The sequence below is a fragment of the Neovison vison genome, chromosome 2, assembly GCF_020171115.1.
Source record: "Neovison vison isolate M4711 chromosome 2, ASM_NN_V1, whole genome shotgun sequence".
Classification (NCBI taxonomy): Eukaryota; Metazoa; Chordata; class Mammalia; order Carnivora; family Mustelidae; genus Neogale; species Neogale vison.
Window position 1 is genome coordinate 203205211 of NC_058092.1, and position 22750 is coordinate 203227960.

The 22750-nt window shown below is 57.7% G+C and overlaps 1 protein-coding gene across 1 annotated transcript in view; it reads right to left on the reverse strand.

Annotated features, from left to right (window-relative positions):
• RET (ret proto-oncogene) overlaps window positions 1–21913 on the reverse strand; it is a 33561-nt gene extending 11648 nt beyond the window's left edge. The window contains exons 1-12 of the mRNA XM_044236835.1: window positions 21814–21913; window positions 21503–21586; window positions 14750–15016; window positions 12488–12775; window positions 10049–10293; window positions 8616–8811; window positions 7101–7300; window positions 4759–5017; window positions 3880–4005; window positions 3217–3327; window positions 2552–2674; window positions 1210–1466 (exon numbers count right to left, since the gene is read on the reverse strand). Of these exons, the coding sequence (XP_044092770.1) occupies window positions 1210–1466; window positions 2552–2674; window positions 3217–3327; window positions 3880–4005; window positions 4759–5017; window positions 7101–7300; window positions 8616–8811; window positions 10049–10293; window positions 12488–12775; window positions 14750–15016; window positions 21503–21586; window positions 21814–21913 (2256 nt within the window). The remainder of the gene's footprint in view (window positions 1–1209; window positions 1467–2551; window positions 2675–3216; window positions 3328–3879; window positions 4006–4758; window positions 5018–7100; window positions 7301–8615; window positions 8812–10048; window positions 10294–12487; window positions 12776–14749; window positions 15017–21502; window positions 21587–21813) is intronic.
• Between the last annotated feature and the right edge of the window lie 837 nt (window positions 21914–22750).

Sequence of the window (22750 nt, forward strand, 5' to 3'; positions counted from 1 at the left end):
CGCCACAAATTGCCTGGGTTTATAAAGCAATCAAATGGCTCAGCCCAGAGGCCTGCTGCGGAGGCTGAGATGGTTCCCAGGACAGGGGGCACAGACCCCGTCTGCTGAGTGACTGGAACTAGGAAAGCTCGGAGAGAGGCCGCGGGGTCTATCACGGGAGGGAATGGCTCCCATGGCCCAGACCGACCCTAAGGGGTGAGCACCCTTGGGTGGCTCCTCCTACAAACTGTGGCCGCCTCCCAGCTCTGGTTGGGTACTGCCAAAGGCCCAGTGACTCCTGAGCTTTCTGGTTGGAGACTCCTGCCAAGGGACCGTGCTCCTGCCAGGCCCTGGAGGTGGAGCTTCTGCTCACACAAACCCCTCCTCTCGGTCCCTCTTAGAACTTGGCGTCCCGCTCCCTAGCAGCTGCCCGCAGGGACACAGAAGCAGGGTACAGGGAGGGGAGCCCTAGCCAGGAGGCCCCAAGGAGCACAGGGTAACTGTGGGCCCAGGCCCTCCCACAGAGAAGGGGGAATGGGGGCCTGCTGGCGCTGGCCGGCCTGTCAGTGGGTTGGTTACATGTCCTGGGGCCGGCCTCTGCCGCAGCTGGCCCAGGGGCCCCATGTTAGCCCTTTCTCCCCTCCGCAAACGAACTCCCCTCCCCACCACTGCCACCCCGGCCTAGCCCCTGCCTGCCGCTGCCTTCTGCCTGGATGAGGAGAGTGGTGCTTTCTCACGGGGCTCCCACTCTTGTACACACGCCAGAGACTTCCCAACAGAGCCGCCTGCAGGAACGAAAGCCGAATAGGGGCCTCCTCTGCTGAACCCCCAAGACCCGGGGCCCCCTCCTCTGCGAATAAAATCCAGTCTTCCTCAGGGCCTCCTCCCATCCTTGGGGCTTCCACAGGATGGTTCCCTATCAGGTATGGCGCGGCCCACCCTCCCAAATCTCAGTCCAGCTGAATCAGCCCCTGGCACTCTCCACTCTGCTGAACTGCCCGGGGCCCTGGACAGCGCTCTGCCCACCTACCTTCCCTGGAAGGGCTGCCCAGAGCGTCTTCCTGGTGGGCGAGGGTGCACACGCTGCTTGTGGGCTACAGGACACTCAGCACCCTGAGCCCTGGTTAACCCTCCCCACACCTCCCTGCTTCCTCAGGCCAGAGGCCGGCGCCCCCTGCAGGGCCTCCAGGAGAGCTGCCTCCCAGGCCCAGGCCCTGCCTGGAGCCTCACCGGGATCTTAAAGGCGTCCACAGAGACCTGGTTCTCCATGGAGTCCAGGGAGGGCCGGCGGGCGCCCGACGAGGAGTAGCTGACCGGGAAGGCCTGGGCCGGCCGGCGGAAGGTCATCTCGGCGGAGGCGATGGGCGGCTTGTGGGCATTCTTGTGGTAGCGGTGGATGCAGAAGGTGGAGAGCAGCATGGAGACGATGAAGGAGAAGAGCACGGCTGCCGCGATCACCGTGCGGCACAGCTCGTCACACAGCGGGTCTGCGGGTAGGGGTGTGGCCGTGAGGGATGGCGCTCCTGGGAGGGTGCCCCGGGGCCCACAGCTGGGGGTCTGCCGTGGCTGACTGAGCCGCCAGCAAGTGCCTCGGGCGGTGGGATGTGAGAGCAGAGCACGCACTCACATGGCAGCCGCCGTTTGGCAGGGACGGTGCCGTCGGTTTTTGCTACAGAGACTGTGGTCAGCCTCCTCCACAAGGGCCAAGAGACCCAGAGAGTTTAAGCAGCTGGCCCGAGGTCACACAGCAGAGGCAGTGTGCGTCTGGGAAACACCAGCTGCGGAACGCTGCACCGAAGCCAGCTGGCCCTAGAGCGCTGGCGGGGAGGCAGAGTCCCCCCATGTGCTCCATGTGTTTTGTATTTTCTTTTTTTTTTTTAGATTTTATTTTATTTATTTGAGAGAGAGAGACAGTGAGAGAGAGAATGAGCGAGGAGAAGGTCAGAGAGCGAAGCAGACTCCCCATGGAGCTGGGAGCCTGATGTGGGACTCGATTCCGGGACTCCAGGATCACGCCCTGAGCCGGAGGCAGTCGTTTAACCAACTGCGCCACCCAGGCGTCCCTGTTTTGTATTTTCTTCATAAAACTGGGAGAGGGAAGGAAAGTGACTCTGGACCTAGTGTCATGCAGCAATAGTTCAAATACGAGAGAACCGTCCTTGGGCTCAGGCAGGAAATGTCCTCAGGTGCACAGGCCTGGGCCACCCTTGGCACCTGCTGGCCCAGAAGGCACACCCGCAGGCTCTGGCTGGGAGGGCGGGGTTCCGGCCTGGCACCGCCATGGGCCCAGAGAAGGCCCTGCACTGGGACCATCTGAGTTGATGCTGAGTTATTTGGCGGAAGAACTTTCCAGCCCAATCTTTCTCATAGAACTTTGGGCAGGAGGTCGCTCTGTGGAGGCTCTGACCTAGACCTGTCTGCACAGATTGAGGAACCGAGGCCCAGAGGGAAGGAAGAGGGTCTCCTGGGTTTTACCTGCCTTCCTTCCACCCTGCCTGCCTCACTGGGGCTCAGAGAGGTGTGGGGAGGCCTTCTATGCCTGTGACCCCAGCAGTGACCCCCACCGACTCACCCTGGCTGTCTTCAGGTTCACAGAAGCATTTCTTCTCTTCGGGGAAACAGTTGCAGATACCGAAGCCAGCTTTTATCCCCCAGCGTTCCCCTGGCTCGTGCCCACCAATGATGCTGCCGCCCCCTGGGGACAGAGGCAGCCCACTAAGCCTCCTGGTGTGACCACACAAACAAGGACCACCCAGGCAGAAGCACGAGAGGTCCCTCCCCACAGGATGTCAGCATGCTCAGGCCTAGGGAGGGCAGTGAGCTCTGGAATCTGGGTCTCTTGGGCAGGAATCAGCACAGTCTGCCCTGATTCAGGTCCCTGGCCTCAGCAGGTAGGAGGAGGAACCCACAAGCTGTGCAGGGCCCTTGCCAAGGTCCACACATGGTTACTTCACAGAGCAGGGAATGGGCAGTAGGGAGCCGGGAGAATCAGGGGTTGGGAGATGTGTTGTGTCAGTTGGCCAGGGAGACACGAGACAGTAGGTCAGGGCACCGGTTTCCAGAGTTTGGATGCGGCAGAACCCTTTGTTCAAACAAAATGTTAGAAAAAAGCCCCTGCACAATAAACTCGGGAATGATGCTGGTCTGGCTGAAGTGTGGGTGGGAGTCCAAGCCTCCCCCACTGGCTACCCCTACCCACGGCCGGCTCTTGAACCTGCAGGCCCAGTGGTTGCTTACGGAGGCAGTCCTGGGGGCAGATGTTGACGTTTCTGCTCTCCACAGCATCACAGTGGCCATCGGGGCAGGTCTTGATGCTGGGGGAGCAGGTGGAGAAGTTCCTGGTAATTCCTGGAACACACAGCAGGCCAGTCACTGCCACGCAGGAACACCACCCTGGCTAGATGGCCAGAGCCAGAAGGGCGGCACTCTGGGGCCTCCCCGGCCAATCCTGCCCCCCCTCCGGAGGAGCAAACTGAGGCCCGAGCCGAGAACCCATCCATGAGTGGGATCCTTGTGGTAGGCACAGCTTGGACTTGCTACTATCTATGCCCCAGCCCTGCTGTCTGGGGCCACAAGTCCTGGCCTGGGACCTCCCAGGCAGAGCCTCTCTTTTCCTTGCACACTCCAACTTTGGCCCAGGGCTTCCCAAACCCGAAGGGACGTGTGGTCCCACAGTGACGAAGAGCCTGAGCGTCCTCGTGCTTCCCCTACTCTGCACCCTCGCGCAGCCTCTCTCAACATCAGGTACTACGGAGGAGGACCAGGCTCTGGACAACAGATGTGGAGAGCGGAGGGCCATCACTGTGGCCGGCAGGGCCCACATGGACCCCGTTTCCACTCAGCCACCATTACCCCTCTCGACCGCCTGGCCGCCGGCCCCTGGCTCTGCGTGGGGCCTACCTTTGCCATCTCCCTGTCTCCACTCGCAGCTGCCCATCAGAGAGCCCAGGCCGCCACACTCCTCACACTCAGGCCGCCTCTTGCTGACTGCACAGGACAGGGGGCAGCCTGGTTCCTCGGCCACATCTGCGGATGGCAGAAAGCTGGTTACAGGGGCTGGCCTGGACCTCGTGTCCCACCAGTATCCAGGGGCAGAGGGTAGCACTGGTCAAGCTCCTCTCCTGCGTGAGCCCAGAGGGGTGGGGGTGCCTGAGCACCAGGGCATGGGGCAGTGATGGGACCCACTAAGGAAGAGGGCTGTCACCGCAGTCACGGCAAGGGGGCCACTACTCGGCTGGGGTAAGTGTGGAGGGAGGATGTGAGCAGGCTAGTGCCTAGACTCAGCCAAAAACACACAGGCCCAGTTAAGCCTGGATTTCAGGTAAACAGTGAATAGTTGCTTTACGTGACCGTGTCCCTAACACTGCATGGACACCTGTGGAAGATTGTCTTCTAAGAGACTGCAAAGGCTACGTGGGACATACTTATAGCACAAAGCTCCTTGTTGCTTACCTGACGTTTAAATTTAGCCAAGATCTTGTATTTTCTCCGGCAGCCCTAAAGCAGGTGCGCGTACAGAATGGATCAACAGCGGTGGTGGGGAGTAGCGACCATTGACTATCCGGTCCCTTTGGGCTACGCTGCTTTAAACTTTCTCCTCGTCACCCTCCCAGCCTGGCTATGCAGGCTATCCCTATCACTTGATAGGGAAGGAGACTCAGGCACAGGGACGCGGCCAAGAGGGGAAGGGAGCAGGGTGGGGCCCCTTCTGTGTGGGGGAAGCCTGTGGCTCAGCCACACCCTGCCTGTCCCGACCCTCCACGGGGCCCTGGCACTCACACGTCCCCTCCACGGTGACAACCAGCGGGGCCTGGGTCTGCCTGCGGCTGGGCCGGTCGGCGGCCACCACTGTGTACTGCAGTTGAGAACAGTCAGGCCGCTGCAGGGCTTCTGTGTCATTCACGAACAGGGTTCCCGAGGTGTCCTCGGCGGAGGTGACCACCCCCAGGACGCTGCAGTTGGCGCTGGAGAGCTGCAGCTTGTACTGCACGTGGATGCCGCTGAACTCCTGGCAGTTATCCACGCAGACTTTCCCAATCTAGGCACGGGGCACAAGGAACGTCTCAGCCGGGTGCTGCTCCCGCCTGTGATGGAGGCTGGCGGGGTTCCTGGGTAGTCCGAGTCCTGGACCAGCTCCCTACTGGGTCCAGGGAAGACAGACCTCCCCCCGCCACCACCAAGTCCTGGTCTTCCACATCCCTGGAACCTGCAGATCCTTCCCCCTGCCGGGCCCTGCCCTGCCCATCACACTACCGCCCACCCCGGCTCCTGGGAGCCAGAGGCAAAACAACACAGGGCACCAAGGTTGGGCCTAGTGACCACCTTGAGAGGAGCCTACACCACCAGCTCATTCTTCACTCACTCATTTAGGCAGGAAGATCCATTTGGTCTCTCCTGCTCATTTCCCTCCCTGCCTCTGGCCAGGCCAGTATTATTCTGGGGACCACCAGTTGCCATCCTCAGTGCATGGGGCACCCCACACCCTGCCTAGAATCCCTGCCTGGGCAGGCAGAGCTTTGCACTGGGGCCAAGTGATTTCACGCAGCATCGCTGCCTGTCTCACCTGAGCCCCAAGGGGCCTGCCTGGGAGTCTTGCTGGGAGCCCTGGGAAAGACAGGCTGCTTCTCCGGGGGATGCCAGGCTGGCCGGGCCACTGCTGGGGCCCGGAACTGGGCAGCTGGAACTCTCCTTTTTATCCTTCGGCTACTTGAGTTAGAATGAGAGTGTCGGTGGCTTAAAGCCAGAAAATCTGACTAGTCAAGTTGTTGTGGGCGGGCAGAGGGCAGGGGTGGGGCAGGTGAGGCCCTGCCGGCAGCCGTATAGCAGGTCCTTGCTCAGCCTTGCTCAGACCCAGGGCAGAGCCAGGCTCCTCCACACCCAGGCCTGACACCACAACCAAACCACCTCCAGGATGTCCCAGCACATCCCCGTATAAAGCCTGCTTGCTTCCACTCTTCCATAGGCGCCTCCAAACTGCCCAGTTCACTATCCTCAATTTGCAGTTATGAAGACTGGGGAGCGGGAGTGAAAGGTCACAGCAAGTCTGAGGCTGGATGGGGGGGACTCAGGTCCCTGTGATCTTTTCAGTGTTGTGGGGTACAGGTGACACACCTCCTGCAGTGTTTGCTCCCATTCAATACCCCCTTGGACACCCTTAGGGCCCCTCTGCCTTGTCACCTCCCACCATCCATGGCCTCTACCTCCATGAAAGACCTTTTGTGGCAGGTCAGGGAACTTCGATGTGTTCAAGGGTAGGGTCCTTTGTGTGCGGGACCTGGGTGGCTGTCAGGAGTGGAGGGGGCATGGGAACCAAACACAGGAACTGGGACAAATGGAGATGGCCCTAAGTGTGACCTTCTGAAGAGGACGTACCTGAAGCTGCCGTATTGGAATAAGCAGTATGTGAAGCCCAATGCATGCCGCAATTCCAAATAAAATCACAAAAGTCCTTAAGAGAAGTATTCTAGAAAAAACTACCAAAATGCTAAGCACTAGTTGATATGGCGAGAAGAATCAGTCCTCTCTGCTAATGGATACTTACTACTTCACGTTTTTTCCACTTCTAATTCTTATTTACCAACAACAAACGCCAAGATAAGCTCTAGTAAACGCATTTGCAGAAGGCAAAGAGGAAGCGTTCCCCACCTTTCCCCGCAGAGGGCGCCACTGCTGACTGATGCCCGCATTTACATACTTCTATATTCCGTCACTGAAAACTTGTTTTGAACGCAGGGAGCCGCGTGAGGCCAGTCTTTTTACAAACAACTTTTCACTTAATAATCCATCAGGAACATCTTTCTAGGTCCCCATATGTACACTTAACTGGCACTGCTCTTACGTTAGGATGAAACACGCTTTAAAGATACCAAGAAAGCAAAGGGCAAACGAGAGGCCCATGGAGCCCACCAACCCTGCCCATGACTCTGCCAACTTTGCCATGGCCCCAGCTTCCCTGGCCCTGTGCCCGTGGCTCCCCCGGGCCACTCCGCGTACTGGTTAGGCCAGAAGGAGTGTCTCTCATCCCCAGCCCTGCTTGCAATCTGTTAAATGGAGTGCCCCACCCTGGGGGTCCTCCACCCCTCCGTGCCCCCTGCCAGGCAGGCATGGGGTTGTGGGCTCACCTGGGCAAAGCGGCGGGCCCGCCTGCTCATAGTGAAGGAGTAGGCGCTGGGTAAGTGCAGGCTGACAGGGAGCACGGTCACGTTGAAATGGAGGCGGAGGACGCCCTCACCGGGGCCCTGGAAGTCCGAGTCATTGACCAGCACAGCCAGCTGCAGGGAGCGGCTCTCCGAGATGGGGAGGCTCCGGTTGAGAACCAGCCCTGGGGGGGGGGGGGCAGGGTGATGATTGCTTCGTTGCTTAGGGGCCTGGGACCATCATCCCAAGCCGCTGCGTGTCTCCTCCCAGCCACACATCTGGCACAAACACACACGTGTGCAAACACAGACTTCACACTTGGGCCATGTGGACCACAGACTTGGCAGGTGGGGCTAAGTTGGAACCACTATTTAAATGTTGGCTGCTGTGCTGAGCTGGATGCCGAGAGAAGGCTTCTCAGCTGGGAGATCACCTGTGTGTATGGTGTGTGTGTGTGTTTGTGTGTGTGTGTGTTAAGTATGTGCATATACATGAGATAGAGATCTATTATCACTGAGGCCCCGGGAAGACTATGCTGGCCTCAACTCCCCCAGAGAACTATCCCAACAGTCACGGCCTCCACTGGAGCCCTGGACTGTACAGACCCCCCAGTGCCCAGAGCCCAGTGCCTGCCCACCTCTGTACCTGCTGTGTGTTGTGCTATGGTTCTAGTTTTGCAGAGACGGAAGGACAGGCATGAGGAGGTTTAGGTACACGTGGTGTATGGAATGAGAGTGCCTGGCATAGATGACATTTTCCCTTATACAGGGCAGGAGACCCTCAAAGCCTCAGTGGGGGTGGGGAGGATGAGAAACAAACAGGATCGGTCCAGGCAGTAAGGGGTAACAGTACCAGCGATTCTGGAATCCCTCATTAGCAGATCCCAAATCAAGGATTCAAGTGGCAGTCAGGTACTTGGAAGGTGATCCCAGAAAACATGGGCAGGAGGGTGGGGGGGCAAGGCAGCTGATGAAGGTGCCCCATGCCTTAGGTGAGCACAGTGGGCCCCTGGAGCTCAGTCTTGCGGTACATTCCAGAAGCCAGACAGGACAATCTGTGCAGAATCCTCTGGCTCAAACACACAGAGCTGCTGTTGTATACTAACCCCTGTTAGTAGAGGGCTGTGGGGACAAGGGAGAAATCCCCAGGCACTTGGGTCCCTCGGGGATTGCAAAGCAGAGGCCAGAAGAAGGCCTTAGGCAATGACGTCTGTGTTTGTAGTGGGCACTGAGCCCTGGCATAGTCAGCATGGGAAGTGTGGTACGGCCCTACCCAAGTCTGCTAGGAGGCAGTTCAGGGAGAGAAGAAACCCTGTAAAAACCCACCAAGGTGGCCAAGGTGAGCCCATTAGAGACAAGGAAGGGTTGGGTGGAGTGGAAGCCTCTGCAGCCTGGGGCTTGGAACGCCGGGACAAGTGTCTGTGGGTGTAGGGTGCTGTGAGAAGAGTGGGCTGCTGGCTCCCTAGGGGGCCCAGCCAGGCCAGGCCCAGCCCCTCTTACTGTAGTCATGCACAGTTGCTCGCACGAAGCTGCCATTAGCCTGGGCCAAGGTCTCGTTGGGGGAGTGCTCGACGCGGAAAGTCTGCAGGGCCCAGGTGTCCCCCGGCAGTAGCGTGCTTGTGTACCGCCTCAGCAGCTCCCCAGAGGCCGGCACCACGTCTGCGTCGAAGACACGTATTGTGGCCACCACGGTGCCCTGAGGAAAACAGTGGGCGCCAGTCAGAATTGGTGAAAGGGACTCCGCAGAGACCCTGCCGGCTGGGACCTCAGAAGGACACCCGCCCCACAGGGGGATCGAGGGTGTGCAGTCAGAGCCGGCTCCAGGGACAGACTGGCCTTTGTTAGAGTTCCTGTGGGATCCCATGCCAGTCTGGCCCAGTCACCCTCCCTGGGCCACCCCTGTGCCTCCCCTGTGCCTCAGGTATGATAGGCACCTACACGCTTCCTGTAAGGATGGATTAAAGCAGATGCCCAGGGGCTCTGCTGATGTGCTTCACCAGGTCCCACAGAGAACAGCAAGCTGCGCCCCACAGGGTCGAGTCAGATAGTGATAGTGACTGTCACATAGTGATAGATGGCAAAGCCAGATCCAAGCCCTGGTGTCCACCAGAACATTCTCCAAAGACCTGTATACCGGGCTGGAGAGGATCACGAGGAAAGTTCTGAGCAGTCACAGGGCATCTCTGCTTTTGTCAGGGACCAGACTCCTTGTTGTCACCCCAAGGTAGCCCTTTCTAGCTTATGCGATCGTTACCAATGAGATGTGCTTTCCTCCCGCCTGCCCATCCACCAAACTAGCACCTGGGGTGTCCAGAGACCCAGGTAAAACCACGTTATCTGCCATTGCACGCCTGGCCGGCGGGATGCAGAACGGCCAGCAGGTGGCAGTCACGCTCCACCTACGCGGACGAGATGGGGGGGGGCGAGGTGGGCGGGGCTGTTCTGGGCGATCCCAGCTGAAGCCACTCCTTGGTCTTTCTGCGCGGCGGCCGGGCTCCACTCTCCCTGAGTCTCTAGACTCTCCTGCGAACGCTGACCGCAGAGGGAGAGAGGGCTCTCTCCTAGAAGCTGTCCCCTCCTGGGGGCAGCACCGCTGTACCCACACGCAGCGGCAGGTGTGCCCTGGAACCCGATGCACGTCCTTGGCCTTGCCAGCCTGTTCAGACTCGTGCTAGGCATCCAGGGTCCCCGGATACTTGTCAGGGGCCAGCTGGACTGACCTCCTGTCTCCTCCTCAGCTACCCTCCAGACAGGCAGAAAACCCCAACACATAGCTGGGCAGACAAATGAAAGACAAATGGCTGGAGGGATGTTCAACTGTATGGCCGGATGGCCAGACGGACAGCTGGGTAGACCAAGGAATAAATGGTGGCCGGAGTGGCAGACACACAACAGACGGACGACAGACAACAGACAAGGTGGTAAACAGGCACCTCCTTCCTCTTGAACTCCACCACAGCGCTGGCGGTGTCCAGGCCCCCGAGGAAGGTGGGTGCCGAGTCGTCCTCATCGTACACGGTCACGGGGAAGGGCACCATCACCACCTGCTCCTTGTGCGCGCCGACGTGCACCGTGCACGCGGCCACCAGCTCGTACTTCTCCCGCAGCTCGCGGTCCAGGGCCCAGCGTGTGCTCACCTCCAGGCTGTCCGGGGCGCAGCGGAAGGGCAGATTCTCACCTACACACCAAGCAGACCAGGAACCCCAGTGTGACTCCCGGGCCAGGGAGCAGGGTGAGCTGTCTTTTTCAAGGGGCCCGCCAGGAGTGGCTGCAGGGGAGGATGGCCTCTGGCAGGTCAGAGATGGGGAGCAGGATGGCCCTGCCGAGCTCTTCCTCGGCTCCAGATTGGAAGGGGAGGGGGCACAGAGCTCCAAGCACTGGTTTGCAGTGATGGCTGTGCACTAATGAGCTTACCTGGGCCTCCCAGTTTCACTAGTGCTGATGAGGGAAGCTCAGGGAACCAGAAGGCCTGCCTCACGTCCTCACTCTGATGACCTAGGGAGGGCTGCTCCCATCTCTTCCCTAACCTTGCCTCTCTTGGTGGGGATGGGTGGGGTGGGAGGGCCGGAACACCAGCTCAACCACGCTGCAGGCCCAGAGATCCAGCCCCCAGCATTGGCTGGCTTTTGAAAAAAATAGGCAATTTTAAAATTATGGAAATAATATGTGCTCATTTTAGAGAATGTGGGAAATAAGGCCACTATACCACCATTTGAAAACAAACATGGTGGGCATTTAGTGGGTAATCTGAAGTTAACACACAGATATTTCCAACTGCCAACTTTGCACGCCCGCTTTACATCTCCTGGCTGTGCTATCCCAGACTGGCTGTCCCACCTCTCTGTGCCTGTTTCCTCACCAGAAGACGGGCTAGACGAAGGCTAACAGGCCTGCTCCTCACCAGGCCCTATGGTTTGGGCAGTGACTGGTGTATCTTCCCACAACCTGCTGAGGGGAAGACCAGTCACAATAGCACACTTTTCAACCCAAGTCTGCCCTGAAATTCATCCTCCAGGAATAATTCAGAAAAGGGGAATGCTGATGGCTTGAAGGTCCACACTGACCGCCCCCACAGCCAACCGTGGGAGAAGGCAAATGTCCCTCCCTCAGAGCCACATATTATGTGTGGATTACATATGCGAAATGCTTATCATATAATGTTTCTCTCTGTTGTTTATGGTTACAAAACCATGCTCAACCAAATTTAATGAGGTAATCTTCTTGAGGAAGGGCAGCCTGCTGAACCTGACGTTTGGCTGACAATCTTGCCCAAAGACATGTATCCCTGCTGCAGGGCAAAGGTGAGGATGCTGGAGGAGTGCATGGCTCCTTTTCTTACTTCATGGAGATTTTCTTCAATGTCATTATCACGTGTGTGTGTGCGATAAACTTGGTGTGAATCCAGGTTCCACTGCAGCCTACCTTCTCTGTTCTATTTCTTTGTTTCTGAGTATTTCAGTGGTGCCTCCTGTCATGGGGCTGCTCAGGTGCCTTCTCTCACCTCCACTGGGGTTCACCCCCTGGCCCGCCCTTGGCCGGCCTCCCCATGGCCATCATGGGGCCAGGTCGGCTGCTCTTGCAGCTGCTGAGGCAGAATCCTGGAACCACATGGGCTCCCCTCTTTCCCTCAACACCCACAGCCAACACATCGAGAAATCCTGCTGGATCTTCTTTCAGTATATGCCCAGAAGGCACCTGCTCCTTGCTGCCCTGTGGCTTTCACCCTTCTTCCAGTTTCCAGGCTGCTGCTCAGGGATTTCCCAGCCTCCTGTTTCCTTGCTGCTATGCTACGCTGCCCTGTACCAAATCATTCCTAGCATGGCAGCCAGAATAATCCTTTAAAGGTAAGTGAGGGCTTGTTCATGCTGCCCCCTACAAGTCTTCCATGACCCCCCAGCCCCTGAAGGGGAAACCCTCAGGAACTTCTCGGTCTTCATGGGCCTCCGCTCTCCCCACCCCAGCTACCAGGGGTCCCACCGCAGTGATCTTTACGGGGCTAGTCCAGCTGGCCTGGTGCCCTCCCACCTTTGCTCCAGCACTCCCTTCCTCAGCCATGAGACAGAAGACTGTGGTCTCCACCACCCCACACCCTGGGAGCTTTACTTCCCAAATAGCATGTTCCAGAGGCCACCCCAGGGGAATGGAGGCTCCAGGCAGGCAGGATTTTGACTTGTTTAGTTCATGGTCACATCCTTAGCCCCTGGAACAGTACTTGGTTCATGACAGACACACTAGAAATATTTCTGGAATATTAAATGAATGAGTGAGTGGTGTGGTTGGTGAGTAAACCAGATGGCTCATGTCGAGGGCTGGCGGGGCTGTGCCTGGCACACAGCAGATGCCGAGGGGGGGCCTCCGAAGCCAGCACTCACCTTCTAGGAGCCTGTAGGACACGCTGATGTTGGGGCAGAGGAATTGCACAGGCAGCAGCCGGAATTGGTGGAAGGTGCCGGGAGGCCTGTTCTCTCTGATGCGGAAGGAGACGCCTGTCTCGGGAAAGCAGAGCTCCCGGGGTTTGAGGGAACTGCAAGCCGGGAAGGAGGTGTTGATGAAGGAGAAGTACACCCGGGCACAGCCTGGCCACTGGCACTCGCCCTCACGCAGGGACGCAGATGACAGGAAGACCTGGAGGTAGATGGTGAGCACGGGGAAGCCACCATCTGCAGAGAGAGAAGTCAGGCTTGGTGGGGCACCAGCCACACTCATGGGTGGCGGGGAGTGGAATGGGGAAGGAGCAGGAGATCCAGGGCTGGTGTAAAGCCCAGTCCCTTCTGTTGTCCACAGGGCTCCACTAGGCTCTCGACCCTGGCTGGTCACCTTCCACTTGCTCCGAACTGCCCTAGACCCGGGGTCTGTCTCTGCTTCAGGGTCCCATGGTTCTGCTCCCTCTGCCTCACAGGCCTGCCTCTCTTGTCATTCAGGTCTCAGCTCAAATACCACTCCCTCAGCTGCTCTGAGAGCTAGGCCCTATTGTTCCCCCATGTCTCCCCACCAGCCTCTAGCACATCATTGCCCCCATCAGAGGGGTGTCCTGAGTCCCAGGTCTAACAGGTAGAGCACTTCCCTGGCTGGCTCCTATGCATGTGGGGGCTCCCCAGCCTCCAGGGGCTGTCCTCATGGAACGCCTCTATGGAGACACACCCACAGTCAGACTTCCGGAGTGCCTGGAGGGGGGATTTCCAGCAAACTCCATCACAGAGAATTTCTCCAACAAGGTCTGGTTCTCTTCAAGAGTGATGGGTACTCTTCCTGGGCCCTCTCCCTCAGCCCTAGTGTAGTGGCTGCTACCCCTCATTTGCTCCTCCCAGAATTCATCAGAATTCTGCTTCTTCCTAGCCCTCCCTTGGTGCTTGAGTCCCCAGTTGTAGCTAATCATTTTCTATATGAAACTTCCCTGTTCCAGTTACTATGTGGTTTTTCTCCTGACTGGACTTAACAGGTGCATCATGAACAGAACAAGCCCCGTAGGAAATATGGACCCTCGACAAACTCCACTCAGCCTTTACCCCCGGAAACATAGTTCAAGGTCCCCATGGGGGATTGGGATGGAGACAGCAGCAACTAAGTACAAGCAGAACCAAGACCCATCTGAGATGCCACCTCCAGAACTGGGGGTGCCCTAGTGGCAGGCTCTGTCATGTGACCTTGGCTGACAGGGGCACAGTCATTCTGCCCTCCTGGGCAGTGCTGCCCATTCTGCATTCATAGGCATGCCATGGACCTCTTGCCCGCATGAGGGGGTTCAGGGCTGGTGTGAGGGTGCAGTGAGGTCATGTATTTGAAGGAGATGATTGGAGGTGGGGAGCTATTGGGTGTGTGATCACCGTTTTGTGCCATTAGGCAGAAAGCAGCTCCTCTTCCCAGTATCAGGGTCACATGTGGTTTTCTCCCTGCTCTGACCCCTGCTCTGAGGAGGCTGGCTAGGTCTTCCTTCCATACCACTTTCCTCCCTGGCACCAGGCCTGAGTCCCTACTGGGTACCAAGGGCAGCTTGATGCTGATGGGAAGACCAGCTTTCCATGGAACTGCTCCTTCTCCAGGAAGCTCCAGATCATTCCCTCAATCAAAACTTCAATTTTTCTTGGGGCGTCTGGGTGGCTCAGTGGTTTAAGCCTCTGCCTTCAGCTCAGGTCATGATCTCAGGGTCCTGGGATCGAGCCCCACATCGGGCTCTCTGCTCAGCAGGGAGCCTGCTTCCCCCTCTCTCTCTGCCTGCCTTTCTGCCTACTTGTGATCTCTCTCTGTCTATCAAATAAATAAATAAAAACCTTTAAAAAGAAAAAAACTTCAATTTTTCTAGTCCCCCCACTTAACTCCTCTCTTGTAACCCTAAATCCTTGTTCACCCAAATGGAAAAGTCTTCTAAGCCCAGCCCGGAGAGAGCACCCAATCCTTTCCAGGGGCTCTCCCAAACTCCAACAGACTCAGAAGGTCCAATGGTCATCAGCGGCCCCCAAACTCATCCTGGTGTCCTGGCCAGGCTGGACACAGAGGCAGGCCAGCCTCACCTCACCCTTCATCCTTACGCCACAGGGATCGCACAGGAAGCGCCCTCTTGAGCCTTGGTGTGGATGTGACGTGGGTTGTGGGAGGAGAAGACAGGGTGGGGGAGGGGGGTCAGGCGGCTCCCTTACTGCGGATGCTGAGCCTCTCCCAGGCCCTGTGGTCCAGGCTCCGGTTAAGGTAGAGAAGGCCCGTGTCCTCCTCGATGCGGATCCAGTCGTTCTCCTGCAGCCTCGCACGGTAGGCGATGCCGTAGAGGTGCTGGCCCAGGCGGAAGCTGGGCACCTCCTCGGGGGCGTCCCGCAGGGCGTGGACATAGAGCAGGGGCATGCCAGCAGGCTGGTCCACGTACAGTTTCTCCCAGTAAGCGTCCCTGGAGAAGTAGAGTCCCAGCGGAGCTGCAGGAAGCAGGGAGGCGTGTGAGGAAGGGAGGGATGCTGACCCCTCCGGACAGGCCTCCCAGGCCGACCAGCACTCTCCAGCCGCTCTATTTCACACTTTGGATCCTCCCACATTTACTAACTTAAGATTCCAACCTAGCGTAATTAATAGTGCAAAACTATAGGCAAGTTCCTTGTTCTGAAATTACAAGAGAGAGAGCTCACCCTCCATGATTCACGGCCTTCAAGACTTTCACACCCAAATAAAGAAATAATAAGATTCTGATCTTACTCGGACTTTCTCACCAGTAGTCCCAGTAACGTCAACACACACACCTATCTGTGGGGCGAAACGCTAGCTGCACCTTCTGTTTGAAGGGCCTTCAAACAGAAAAAGAAAAGAGAGGAGGACGTACTACAAAACACCTGCAAAATCGTTCCCAGTCCCCCGAGTTTGACAACGATGTGAGCCCCACAGAGCTGGGAGTGACTCAGGTTTCTCAGAAAATCGCCTGGATCCCCAGCTTTCAAGTGCGCAGGACGATGCCACATAAGCAGGGCAGGCAAGGTCACCGAAAATGCACCAGGGCACTTTATGCATTTATTCATTCCTGAGATTTCCTGAGATTTATGTATTTATTTGAGAGACAGTGTGTGAGAGAGAGATCGTGAGGCATGCATGTTGTGGGGAGGGGCAGAGGGAGAGAAGCTTCTGGCAGATTCCCCGCTGAGGGAGGAGCCTGTACTAGGGCTTGATCTCTTGACCCACGAGAAAATGACCTGAGCCAAAACCAAGAGTCGGACACTTAACCGACTGAGGCACCCAGGCGTTTCTCTTTATAAGAGAAACACACCTTTAAAGTTAAACATACTCCTACCACTTGACCCAGAAATCTTACTGAATTTATCCGAGAGAGGAATACATATGTCCATCAAACGACTCACTCACAAACGGCAAGTTTATTCACACAGCCGAGGACTTGGAAACAGCCCAGGTGCCCTTCAGTGGGTGAGTGGACAGGCAAAGGGTGGTTTTCACACCACGAAATCTTCTGCAACAATAAAAAGGGATGAACCGTTGATTCACACAACAACCTGGAAGGATCTCACAGACATCGTGCCAAGCAGAAGAAGCCAGGCAAAAAAGAACACACACGGCATGGTTCCAGACTAATTTTAGGTTAACAGAGAGCAGGCTGGAGACCTGTGAGGGGTGGGAAGAAGCAAAAGACTAGGAAGGGCAGGAAGGAATGTTCTGGGGGATGTAAAGATTCCACATCCGGATAGCCGTGTGGGTCACATGTGCACATACATTTGCTGCCAATGTACAGATAAGAGCTGTATATTTCAACTTCTGTAAATTTCCCCTGAAAACCTGATCCCCAAGGGACTGTGAATAGAGCTCTCGTTGCCACCAAGAAGAGGATGTGGACCATGGCCTCGCTGGGAAAACCCATTCATTACTCTGCTGACTTTGTGTAAGTTCAACATTTTTCGTGACAAAAAGTTTTAAAAAACAGTAAGAATTTTCAAGAAGGTGGATAATTAGGCAAACGACGCTGGAAAAACCACTAAAACCCTGCAAATACCCCATAGCAGTAACCAACACACAACACAAACATTAGAAATGCCCACATATTCACTCACATTGAGCCAATTTCTCTTTTCGATCAGCTTGTTTCCACCTACACCCCACTCTGCTCACAGCGGTTGGGGTGAGCAGCCAGGCCAGTCTGCACCAGCAGAGGATACCCCTGGTACCACCTGGGTCCTCAAGGACACATCTGGGTATGGGAAACAATCCATTGCCAACCGGAGTCAGGTAAGACCCCAGGGGAGTCCTTTCCAGATGCCAGAGCAGTGAAACAGTCCGTGAACAGGAAGGCTGCACCCTGGGGGATGTTTTTCAGGATGGCTTCAAAAGGCAGCCAGACTGCGAGGGCCAACCTGGGGGGAAGCATGCACCTGGCCTGGTCTGCTCCCTGCCAGACAGGCTAGGGCTGGGAAGCAACAAGGGGGAGAGGGACGGAGAGGGAAAGAAGGAAGCGGGGAAGAGAGAGAGATGCTTTGGTCAGAGCCAAAGGCCTGGCCCTGTGCACCCCACACTCAACACAGAGATGGAAGGAAGCAGGGGTGGGAGTGGGGCAGTGACCACACTTACTATGTGGCCGGAAAGACCACACTGGAAAGCCCTCCTAAGAGAGGTGTCCCTGGAGTGGGACCTAGAATTACCTAACCCCTGTGGTTATAGTTCAGGGAGGGGCAGGCCAGGACTTCTAAGGAGCCTGCCTTGCTCTGAGCAGAAGTTTCCTGGGGGAAGGATCCGCTCCGAAGTGTCACACTGGCTGCTGTTCAAGGGGAAGGCAGCAAAAGGAGCTCCGTGAAGTCGCACTGGGGAATTCTGGGGAGGGAGTGCCAAGACCATGCCTCCCCCACCCTGGGGTCTCGGCGGCAGACATGGGCAGGAGCTGCCTGAATGCCACCCTTCTCTCCCCACACCCTGCCCCCTGGCCCAGGAGGATGGAGGTTCTCAGATGCACTCAGGGCTGACCTCCATGGGATTTAGCAGCTGATGCTCTCAGGGACAGGAAGCAGCTCCCAAGGCTGGCCTCTTGCTGCTCCTGTTCAAGGGCAGCCGATGGCACCAGCGCAGGGCTGAGCGGAGTGATGGGCCATGGCTGACCGGTCCCCTGAGGGTCCCTGCACACGAGGGATCCATTCCACAGGCTCGCATGTCCCAGCAGAGGCGCTCACGCTCCCCACAGTGTGGAGCCCCAAAGAGGACCCTACCAACTCATCAAGTCATGACTCAAAGCCAGGAATGCTCCCTGTCTGTGGGTGAGGAGACACCCACAGGGAGGGAACAGTGGTCGGGGAGTCCCCGATGGGACTTGGCAGCCACCTCCCACCCAGGACTGGGCCAGGGCCTGCTCTGGGCTGCCCGTCAGGGTAACTCCTGCCTCGCTCTCCTCAGTGGGGCCATCCAGTCTCCCCCACAGAAATCTGATACTACAGGGGCTTCCAGCCTGTGGCAGCATCCCAGCATGGCCAAGTTCCGGAAGGCAGGCTCAGAAGGGGGATTGGAGCCAGGCCCAGCACTGCCGCTCCACCAAGGGCCCAAATCACGAGCAGCAGCTGAGCTTGTCCTCCAACATTCCATGAAGGTTCCACAAGTCAGAGCATCCAGTAAGAGCTCTAGGGGAGCGACTGAGCCGGGGGGCTGCTAAGGAAGGTGACACCCGTTGCCCTATGGGCAGGAAGAATGACTCTCTTTTCCCCTGACCATGTCCTGCCCCCACAACCTTCGGAAGGGGCTGGCCTCCCGCGGCCTACTGTCGCCTCTCAAAGGTGGAGTATGGGGTGAGCACAGCCCGGCCAGGTGGCTCTGGGAGGCAGCACAGCACAAGGCCAATCCCCCGCCCCCCCCCCTCCACCAACCTTCCATCCTCTCCACAGCCGCAGAGAGAGGCATTGTCAGGACGACTGTTCTGCAAACAGACACTGCCCTTGAACAGGAGCAGCAAGAGGCCAGCCTTGGGAGCTGCTTCCTGTCCCTGAGAGCCTTGAGCCTTTGTTTGCTCAAGGGCACATGCACAGACGGCAAGAGAACTGGAATCTGCAAGGCAGGCTTTCTAGAAAGGCACCCCTTCCACCAGCCCACTCATCTCCCGGGGTCCCTACAGTTTCCGTGCTCTTGATCCCCAGCGGACCACACCTGTGGCCCTACTGAGGTAGCTCTGCTGGGACACACTTTGTTGCCCCACAAAGCCCTGAGCAGTGACCGAAGCTCCCTGTAAGTCAGCAAAATAGCTCGAGGGGAAAGGTGGTCCTGATGATTCACCATCTCTCTGGGCAGGTCGGCATTTCCAGGCACAAAAAAGGAGGAGAGACTAATTCCCAGGGGCCTCACAGGGTGGTGGCGAGGGGCAACATGGGCTTGTGACAGTGACACCAGCTAAGGAGGGGGCTCGGCCACGACGGGAGCCGCCAACCTCCTCCGCACCCTGGCAGAAGGGCACACGCCGACCACTATGATCTTGAGAGGCTGCCGTTGGGCCTCAACTCCCAGAGCTGCAGGCAGTGCTGCCGGGTCCACAAGACTGGACGCAGACCAGGGCAGCTCGTGTCTTCCAGAGCCCATGTCCCCAGGCCACCAGCTTTCCTTGGTGTGCCTGACCCCTCCACGGAGAGGGGAGGTCTGTGTCCTTGCCCCCAGCAGACCAGCGAGGGGACATTGCATGTCAACAGAGCTCACATCCTGAGAGGCAACCGCTGGTGCTTTCTCTCAGGACACACATCACTGGCCCTGGTCAGCAGAGCAGAACCAAGAACTTGGCTGTTCTTGGAGCCACTGTGGAGAGGGACTTCTGGGGTGACTCTGAAGGCTGCAGAAAATAGGCCTTATCGTGGGGAGAAGCTCTACCCACAATACTCCACCTGCGGAGTAGGCAAGAGCGGCTCCAGAATTGGGCTCCCCTCTGAGAGGGCCTCCTTGACTGCACACACTTTCGGTGGTACAGGGGCTGGGAGGTAGGGCGGCCTGAGCTCCCAGAGCTCCCCACCCCCAAGCTGGTGCAGTTCCCACCACGCAGATCATATATGCGCAGGAGAGAATGGGTCCTGCCTACTCTCATCTCACAGAGGCCAGCCCTACGGGATCTGTGTGGGGCCCAGCTGATTGCTGCTAGAAGGGATTTGTGGGTCGGGCAATGATTGTGAACAGAAACAGACTTAAAGGCACTTAAATACCTTCCAGGTGGTCCCTGTAGCCAGGCATGGCTCCCTTAATGCTCCTCAATGTCACAGACCCTTCTAGATGGAAAAACACATGGTCCAAGGCAGGGAATCAAGGAGGTAGGTGTGGGGCTGGCCTCAGGTGGGGATATCCTGGGCAGTCCCAAAGGGCCCCGCACTTGGTTTAATGTTCTCATGTCACTGTTTCGAAATTCTTCAAAACCTAGAACAAAACGTCCATTTCATCCTCCTACACTGGGCCCCACAAATGATGCAGCCAATCCTGGCAGGTGGATGAGGAGAGCCTGGGATGGGCCCACTTCCGAGGGGCTATGCAGCCCCTGAAGTCTGCTGACCTCTGCTGCATCTCAGTTTCTCCAGCTGCCAATCAAAGGAGGGCAAGCTGGGGAGAGGAGTGGCCAGAGCACGTTGCAGACATGCCTCGCCTTTGCACAGGGATTATATGAAGCTCGTGCTTCAGAGTCACAGCTCCTATGTGTAGATCCCTTTGCTACCCCATTTCCTAGTTCAGAACACTGAGGCTGGGAGGTACGAAGCCTTACCCGGGTGAATCTGCTGATGGTTCTGAGTCTCAGGGTTTGGAACACTGGCAAACAAAGTGGCATGGGGAGTCAGGATGAGGGCAGATGTTAAGCCTGCAAGGATGCTCACTGATGGCACCTGTCTGCCAGGAAGGGCCGTGTGGCCTTTGGGCTCCATCCTGCCTCTGCTGCAAGCTGCCACTTGGGTAGGTAACAGAGCAGGACTGGCAAAGCCTTTCCTCTCCATACCTTTCACTTCTGAATGCCTTGGGGTGCCAGCATCCTTCCCCATGCCCAGTCCACGGTTTCTGCCTGGAGAGGGTTGGCCCGTGTCACCCCCCAGAGACAACCCGTGGTCCTCGTGGCTCAGGTCTCCCCTCAGGCACCATGCCGAGGGGTGAGGAGCTGGCCTTTCCTCACAGCACAGTGGGTCCCGTGCAGCTCATGGCATCCCTGTCCAAGGCTCAAGTCACTGCTCACGTTCAGAGAGACGCCACCTGCTCCCACCCTTCCAGACCCCAACAGGGAAAAGGTGTAGAATGAACTTTGACAGGGTGAAGTGCTGTCCTGTTCTGAGCTGGGCTTCCCCTGATATCTCGTTTAGGAGCAGATCCACCATGGGTGCCTGCCAGGTGGGAGCCCTACTGGCTGCGTTCAGTGCAAGCCATCACGAGACCACGGTTTTGCCTTTACCTGGGACCATTCTATAGCCTGCAAAGGTTGTTTCCAGTGCTCCACATTTGGTTGACATATTTATTCGGATTTGGGTGCAGATGGAATGAGGTCCTTCCCCCCCAACTCCCTCTCTTTCATTCGGCGTTTCACAAGGGCACATGTGCTCACACACATTCACACGTGCGCTCTTGTACACGCTCTGTCCTGTGTGCGCACACCCTCATGCTCACACTGGACCCTGAGCTGCTTCCCTGCCATAAGCAGGAAGGGGAGCCTCGTCGGGTGGGGGGAATGCTGCTGGTGGTCAAGGGCCCTGCTCCTGCTTCTGGCAGCTTGCCTTGGCTTTTTCAGGCTCGTGCTGCCCCGGGGCAGCGAGCAGCAGAGGCGTGGGGACAATTCGCATGCTCCACCCCATCCAAACGCCCAGAGCTCACAGTCCCTTGGTGCCTGCACAGCCCACACGTGAGCCCAGTGATCACCTTCCCGCAGACCCATCCACAGCCTTGGCTCCCCTGTGCCCTGAAGGTTTGTCTCCAGCCCATCCTGAGGCTACAAGCCAGCTCTGGCCCAAGCAACCCCATCTTCTCCATGAGCTGTGGGCTGCTGCCCAGCTCTGCCAGCAGGATCTGATCCCAGCCTGGCGTGGCGGGGGGAGAGGGGGTCCTTCCCTGGGGGCTCTCAGCCTGAGCTGGCCCATGGAACTCCGTGGTGCCCACCGTTGTTCTCCCAACACGTAGCTTTGGAAGTTATGTGACCCTCTCCTGTTTCAAGGGCTGGGTGACCGCAGAACCCTCAGTGAGCCCGCAATGATTCACACGTCTCTCCTCCACATTCTCACTCTCCCACACGCTCACAGCCACTCACGCCCTTGGGCTTCCTCAGTGTACAGCAGCGTGGCATAGCCTGGTCCCCACTGTGGGCTCACCTGCATCAGCTCTCCGGGGTCCTGGCCAGCCCTGGCCATTGGGGCCACTCGAGGATCACCTGAGCTGCTTCTGCCTTCCCTGTCTCCCCTCTGCAGTGGCTGTGCTGCTCTGTGACCCTGCCAGTCCAGATCTGGGCAGGTGCTTCCCGGCCAGGCGCCCTCGGCCTGTCGCCCCAGCTCAGGGCCTGTCCGCCCCGCTGCTACAAGTGCCCGGTGAGTCGCACTCAACACAGCACATAGTCGCCCTGCTGGGGAAAGGCCAAGAGCCTCCAGCAACTAAAAATGTCCTAGGACTGCAACATGGAAGCTGGAATTCAGGGCTCCTAAGGAAGAAAAAAATAAAAGGGCAATGGTACGATGCAAGAATGGGGTGGGGCCAGGGTCTGCCTGCACGTGTGCGCAGGGCAGTCCCCTCCTGCAGAACCCGTGCACCGGACAGCCCCAGCTCCTGCTCTTGACAAGCGCCAGACTGCGTCGATGACAGTTTTATTATAAGCCAGCAGAACCTCCTCAACAGACGATTTCCTAATGCCATCATCTTTTCTGGGAATGGGAAACAGACCCCACCGACTTCTCCCCAGGGAAGGCCCCTCCCCCCGCAGGCCAGCTGTCCCCGTGGGGGGTCCCTCCACCCCCAACGGCAGCAGCAGCGCTGGGCACGACCTCGCCCCTCTGGCACAGTCACGGTTTCTCTTTGCTCCAGCAGCAGATCTGATAGAGGCAAACGCGCCGTGCAGGACACTTACACGGAGAGTGAACCCCGCAACAAACGCCCGTGGGCGCGCGCGGCCGACCCTGCCGGACACTTGGCCCTGCCGCTGCCCCTCCCGGGTCCCCACCTTCCACCTCACCCCACTCACTTTGAACAGAAACCTG